This window comes from Myotis davidii, unplaced genomic scaffold, assembly GCF_000327345.1.
Source record: "Myotis davidii unplaced genomic scaffold, ASM32734v1 scaffold394, whole genome shotgun sequence".
Taxonomy (NCBI): Eukaryota; Metazoa; Chordata; class Mammalia; order Chiroptera; family Vespertilionidae; genus Myotis; species Myotis davidii.
Window position 1 is genome coordinate 3,023,743 of NW_006287548.1, and position 7,372 is coordinate 3,031,114.

The 7,372-nt window shown below is 43.0% G+C and overlaps 1 protein-coding gene across 1 annotated transcript in view; it reads right to left on the reverse strand.

Annotated features, from left to right (window-relative positions):
• Positions 1–2,146, reverse strand: part of DYTN (dystrotelin) — a 48,305-nt gene extending 46,159 nt beyond the window's left edge. The window contains exon 1 of the mRNA XM_006759452.1: positions 2,128–2,146. Coding sequence (XP_006759515.1) covers positions 2,128–2,146 — 19 coding nt within the window. The remainder of the gene's footprint in view (positions 1–2,127) is intronic.
• Positions 2,147–7,372: the final 5,226 nt, after the last annotated feature.

The following is a 7,372-nucleotide window of genomic DNA, read 5'->3' on the forward strand; positions in this document are numbered from 1 at the left end:
TTCTATGTACTGGGTAGCTGCTAAGTCTCCTTGAGTTGATAAAGTGGCCTTGTGTGGTTGGTGTCCTGTATGGCCCAGTGGCTCAGCCTCCCCAGTCACCTGAGGTGGATACTCTTGGTGCACCCCTTTGTGGGATGTTTGCACAGTCTTGTTGTGGTTAACCCTTAATTGCTGTTGGTATCACTGGGAGGAATTGACCTCCAAGCCAAATGGCTGTGTTGACCAGCTATGTCTACACTGGAAGATCTGTTGCACAGGAGACATCCTTATGGGACAGGACTTGCTTCAGTAGGGCTTTGGTGCTCACTGAGTCTGCCCCTTGAGTGTGTCTCATATGGATGTGAAGAGTTGTAATCTGTTATCATCTCCAAGGAGCTACAAGGTCAGCCACTGTCTGGGGCTGCCCAGCAGGAGCTACAGAGACATCTTCAGATTCTTCTTCTTTGTATGGGGTTTGGAAGTGCCCATAGGAGGCCAAGATGTAAAGCAAGGCTGCTGCTGCTGTCAGGTAGGGGGCCTTCTTTTGGAATCTCTGGGGCTCTCTGACACAGGTGCAGTTTGTTTTAGGCGAAAGGACAGGCCATTCATATGCAAAAGCCGATGTACACTGCTTGGGTGGGGTTGTAAATTGGGTGGGGTGGGGTTTCTTGGAATCACCAGGGTGGAGCAAACAGCAATGGCTTCCCTGAATCAGAGAAGTCCCTGGTTCTCTGTGTCCTGCGCACCTGTTCAGGAACAATGATTGCTGGGAGCACCTCTAAGAGTAAGCTGCCCTCACGTTTTTGTCCCAATGCCAGATATTCCAGTTTCTTCCTGTATGTGTCTGGGTCCCCCAGAGTCCCGCCCATAACTGTAATTCAGAGCAAGTGGGAGCTTGTATCTCCCTCCCAGTTTAAAGAACAGTACATCCAGGTGCCAGCACTGTCCGTGCCTCTGCACCTCTTACTGGTCTCAATGCGCCTTCTTCACCTCTCAAGTTGTGGAACTTCCACTCAGCCAGTTTTCCCGCAGTTCTGGGTGGTAGTTGTTCTGCCGTTTAGTTGTAATTTTGATGTGGTTGTGAGAGGCAGCAAATATAGGTGATTACCTATGCCGCCATCTTGGTTTCTCCCTGCTTTAAATGATTCTTAATTTTGTTTAGCCAAATCAATATGTGTCATTTTTTACAGATACTAAAAATATAATAAAATTGCTTTCAACTGTCCATCATCTACTTTGATGGTCCAGAAATAGGTATTTTAGGTCAGTGGTTGTTAAAGTGTGATCCCAGATGAGCAACATCAGTATCAACTGCGAATTTGTGGAAATGAATTCTTGGAACCCCACCCTGGACCAACGGGGGCATTAACTCTGCAGGTGAAGCCCAGCATTTTAACCAGCCCTGCTGGTGATGCTGGCACACTAAATTTTAAAAACACATCTTTAGAGACAGAGAATTTGGCTTTGAATACATTATCTACTGTTCTGTGTTAAGCTTATTAATATGAGGGTCTAAATTTGGGAAACCCAAAGATAATTTGAATTACTCAACTAGTTGTTTTAGATAAACAACTTGAGTTATTATAGAATTTTATATAGAACAAGTAAAGTTAACAATTTAGATTTTAGCTAGGGGCTGCAACTAGACCCACCAATAAAAATGTCCTAGACCAGTTTGGGCCTAAGCTGGCATTCAGATGTGTTAGAAGAAAGGGGAATTGGTCCCCCGAACATTCGTTTATCAAATATTCACATAATGATAGCTGTGAGATCTTTCTCCCAACCTTGGGCCCACATAGCATTGGGAACTTAACCCCTGACATGGAAATTTCTACAGTGATATCATTTTAACAGTAAATTATGAGAATAATTTAAAATAAGCCACTTCTTGTAATTAAAATGTAATTATATTGAGAACAAGTAATTTGTTAATTTATTTGGGTGCTTTGGAGGCAATAGACCAAATATTCTTAAATATGAATTTCTGTTTAGAAGAAAAAGTCTTTTAAATCATGCAATAGTCTCTTTTTTTCAGCCAGAAATTTGCCAAACATCTACTCTGCTGCAACTCAGAAGTCTGAAAATACAACACCTGTGCCTAATTTTTTTGTTTACAAACTATGCTCAGAAATTCACAAAAATGCTCACCTTGATTGTCTGGGTCCATTTCAGGAGTTTCTTGGAAGGGTGGATGGCAAGAGGGTTCTCCTAACTGAAAATGAAGCAATATTTTAGGCAGAAGGTTTTGCAGTGGAGGAAGGAGGGTAGGGGAACAAACAGGCAACTAAAAGTCATTTCACCTGTGGAACAAGAATGTGAGGTGTTTAGGAAGACTCTATAGACTCTATGGCAGTGAAGCGAACCTTTTGAGCTCGGCCTGTCAGCATTTTGAAAAACCCTAACTTAACTCTGGTGCCGTGTCACATAGTAAAACAAAGACTTATATTTTTGATGTTTATTTTATATATTTAAATGCCATTTAACAAAGAAAAATCAACCAGAAAAATGAGTTCACATGTTACCTCTGACACACTTATCATAGGTTCGCCATCACTGGTCTATAGTCTCCTGGGAGGGAAAAAATAGGACCATAGTGGTAGAAGCTTTTCATACAGGTCACACTTCTGGAACTTAGAGCGATAACTCAGAAACTGAGACCAGCTCCTGAAACTAATACCATGACTACTTAGAACTTTCGAGGCATTATAATTTCAAGAGTAAACTGGATCCTTACCTCAAGAAAAGGTAGTTTTACTTGAATTGTGAAGGACAAAATTAACAATTCTACATATTAAATTCCTGACAAATATTATATCCATTTAAACACCTTATCACACAATTCTACATGTAGAATTTAGTCAATATTTCATTTTAAAAAGAGTAATAAATTAGCTAGCTGCCTTTTCATGTTGTAACTATTGTTCAAACTCAATGTATATACACAGATATGTATATATGTTTGCTTTGAACCAAAAAATGGGCTATGCTGTAAAAAAATTATACAATTCTTTAAAAAGACATTTCTTAACATGAGCAGTTGAAAACTGTTTTAAAAAGTTACCTTATAATAAAATTTAAATAGTACTTTCCCCCCTTCTAGGGAATGAATTAAGGGCAAATTATTGGACAGGTAAATCGGATTTTACAAAGAGAGAAACTAAAGCAAAAACTGATAACATTTGTTCTTTAAAAATATCATAGCAATAGTGACTGTAGATTTGTCAAAACTAGGAAAGTTTCAAATACATTCAAGTAAAATTTGTTTGGAAAGTCATTTTAAGTGGGATCGGGTAAGAACGCCTCTTGGTGCAGAAATGCTCCCCTGAGCTCTTCCTGAAGCCCCCCAGGCAGGTGCAGAAGGACCCAGCCTCCTGTCCCGTCAACATTACAGTGGAGACACAATCTCCCTGTCTCCACCCCAGGCCCTTACCTTTTTTCGTGTCCTTGAAGAAGCATTTTAGTCAAACATTCTGCATACATTACTCCGATATGGCATTCCCAGTGAGAGAGGACGTCTTGTCCCGGTGGCCCAGCAATTGCATGCAAAACAGTGACATTGAATGTACACTGTGTTTAAGGGCTCACAGGAGTGCATTCATTAGTAATAAAGATCTTGAATAATTTAGAACCACTCCAACATCTCTGTTTCTGTATTAATTTCATGTGTAGGAGAGTCAAGGAAAACTTCTGGGTGCTATGGAGGGCAGCAGTTACCATAGGGCTTAGAAACAGAAAGAGGGGCTCTCCATCCCAGGGAGCAGGCTCCTTCCTGACCATCTAGGTAAGAGTGACCTAGGACTGGAGTCTAATTTTTAAAAAACACATTTTTATTGATTTCAGAGAGGAAGGGAGAGGGGGAGAGAAAGATAGAAACATCAATGGTGAGAGAGAATCATGGATCGGCTGCCTCCTGCACACCCCACACTAGAGATTGAGCCTGCAACCTGGGTTTGTGCCCTGTCCGGGAATTGAACCATGACATCTGGGTTCATAGGTTGATGCTCAACCACTGAGCCATACCAGCTGGGCTGGAATCTAGTTTTATTTGATTAATTCTTTTACAAATACAGAGGTACTGTCACACATTTTAAGAAGGCACCAAATGTAATGCAAACTTTCCAAAGGATAATAATAGTTACAAAGGTACATTTCCTCGTAAGTTTTAAGAACAATCTAAAAATGTATTTTTTTAAGAAGTTTGGGTTGTGATTAAAAATAAACATGTTCTAATCCTAATGGAGTTATAAAACAAAAACTTCTCACATGAACCAAATGTATTAGAACTTTATCACTAATTTCTTTAGGCTGCCAAGGAGGTAGGGAGTCAATTTTAATATGTGTTTCAAAAAAGTTAGAACTCAAAGCACAGGCATACTACTAATGAGTGGTGCCTGGAGAGCCAGAATGTCTGAGTCTTTGGTCCCAGTGGAGGCACTTAAAACAATAATGATAAATGGTATCTGGCAGGTGTGGCTCAGTGCTTGAGCATCCACCTATGAAACAGGGCACATGCCCTGGTTGAGCCCTTGGTTCCTAGTAGGGGGTGTGCAGGAAGCAACCGATCAATGATTCTCTCTCATCATTGATGTCTCTCTCTTTCTCTCTCTCTCTCTCTCTCTCTCTCTCTCTCTCTCTTCCTTCCTCTCTGAAATCAATAAAAATATTAAAAAAATAATAATGATAAATGGTCACTAATCTACTCTAGAATGTCCCATAATAAAAATCTGCTTTGAAAAATGAGTATGATATCCTAGCATAGCTAATTCATTCTTTATTTGTGAAAAGTATTAGAATCACAGTATTGGTATCTTAAAAACAGAAAGGTGGGACACTAAAAAGATAAAAATATATTAGTAATGAGGCAAAACGAGGTCAAGTGGAGTGTGCAAAATAATTGATTGCCTTTCTCTATATAAATCTATTGATTTTCTGGGAGCAGGTAAGAGAATGTAGCAAGACAGCAAGGCTGTCTCACATGAAATGTATACCTAAGCTAAGTGCTGCAGACTCAAAATTGAAATTGAAATATTTTTTGTATTTCATTATAACTGCATCAAGATATATCAGAGGTACTGGCAGCAGAGGGAGGTTGGAATGCTTTTCAGAGTGCTGCCCTGTTGAGAGGTGAGCAGATTTCCAGCAAAGGCTCAAGAATCTTGATACTAAAAATGATAAAACAGAGCAATTATAATACTAGAGGCCCGATGCATGAAATTCATGCAAGAGTAGGCCTTCCTTCCCCCAGCTGCCCTCTGGCACCTGGGACCCAGGTTTCCCTGGCAGCCCTGGCTTCATCCGGAAGGTCATCTGGTCTAATTAGCATATTATGCTTTTATTATAGACTAGAGGCCTGGTGCACAAAAATTTGTGCATCGGGAGGGGGGGTACCTCAGCCCGGCCTATGCCCTTTTGCAGACTGGGACCACTCGGAGGATGTCCACCTGCTGGCTTAGGCCCGCTCCCTGGGGGAATGGGCCCAAGATGGCAGTCAGACATCCCTCTGGCAGCTTGGCAGCCTTCGGGGGGTGTCCACTTGCCAGCAGGGAGCAGACCTAAGCTGCAGTTGGACATCCTTAGTGCTGCTGAGGAGGCAGGAGAGGCTCCCGCCGCCACCGCTGTGCTGGCAGCCATCAGCCTGGCTTGTGACTGAGCAGAGCTCACCCATGGGAACACACTGACCACCAAGGGACAGCTCCTGCATTGAGCATCTGCCCCCTGGTGGTGAGTGTGTGTCATAGTGTTGGGTCATTCTGGCTCTCCAACATCCCCTAAGGAGTCCCAGGTTGCAAGATGGAGCAGGCCAGGCCAAGGGACCCCACCAGTGCACGATCATGGCAGGGAGGGACATGGGAGATTGGCCATTCAGGGAGGGACCGCAGGGGGGTATAATTGAAACTTTGTTGTCTTGAGAGGAGGCAGCAGCTGACTGGGAAGCTTGGCTTCCTCCATCATTGGGGCAACCAAGCCTCCTGCTTGTTCCAGCTCTGTGGCTGCCAGCCACCATCTTGGTTGGGTTAATTTGCATATAGTCGCTCTGATTGGCTGTTGGGCATGGATTAAGGTGTAGCAAAGGCACAGTCAATTTGCATGTTTGTCTTTTATTAGTGTAGATGTTGTAATAAAAGTTATGTAAATGTCTCTCTCTCTCTCTCTTTTTCTCTCTCAAAATATTTTACTGTACTGTACCCTGTATACAGCTTCTCACTAAAAGGAAGCCCTTTTCAGCTCCTCTGTGGCCTGTCCACATTGCCAGCATCACTATCTTGCACTTGGGGCCATTATGAAGTCAGATGAGGATTAATTGAACACCGGCCATGGGACACCTGGACAGTAGATTCGATAAGTGAGAAGCTACTAAATGACAAAGGGGGATGTGGGGATTGTGTATACAGAGTGGAGACTGAGGACAAAGGGGTGATTCATGTCCCTGATGAGACAGAGCAGGATGGTTTGAGATTTCATCATGCTACTCAGAACAGCATACAATTTAAAACTTACAAATTGCTTTATTTCTGGAATTTATCTTTTAATATTTTCAGACCACAGTTGACCACAGGTAACTGAAATGTCAGAAAGTGAAACCATGGCTAAGAGGAGGTGGGGGGCTACTGTTCTTTACTCTTGATATGATTCTGTGCTGTATATTAATCTGGGACAGATGTGTGGTCGTAGGTGTGGTGATTAAGATGAATTTGCTCTGTTCTCCTAGGGGAGGCTCTCCTAGGGCCTCCTGGTCATCCTACAGTGGTTCACAGATACATAGTTCATGTTCATGCTGGGAAGTACAGCCGGCTGGGGAAGGGCTCAATGTTTCCCAGCGCCCCTGAAGAGGAGAAACTCTGCCTGCATCTCTCTCTTCCTAGATCCTTTGGGGGTCGAATGACCCTTTCACAGGGGTCGCCTCAGACCATCAGAAAACACATATATAATTATATTGTTTTTGTGATTAATCACTATGCTTTAATTATGTTCAATTTGTAACAGTGAAATTGGGGGCCACCACAACATGAGGAACTGTATTAAAGGGTTGCGGCATTAGGAAGGTTGAGAACCACTGGCCTAGATGCTCACCTATTGGAGAAGCAGCTGATTATCTGATTGGTCAGGGCTGGATAACCACTGGGAAGAATGTTGCTCACTCAGCAGCAGAGCCACTGCCTTGAAAGGTGATAGGTGCTCATGGCTGTAGTCTCTGCTCCAGCTTTTCCACCGGGTTCCTGCTGCTAAGTGACTGGCACTCCTGACTGGAGGGGAGCGGAGCAGGAAGTTCTGCTTGGATTTCACGGCCTGAGTCACACTTGCACCGAGCTCCATTTTAGCATGAAGAAGCCCTGCATGTTGAGGGGCACCCAGCACATGCCCAGCTGTGTGTAGAGCACCTGGTGTCTTCCCA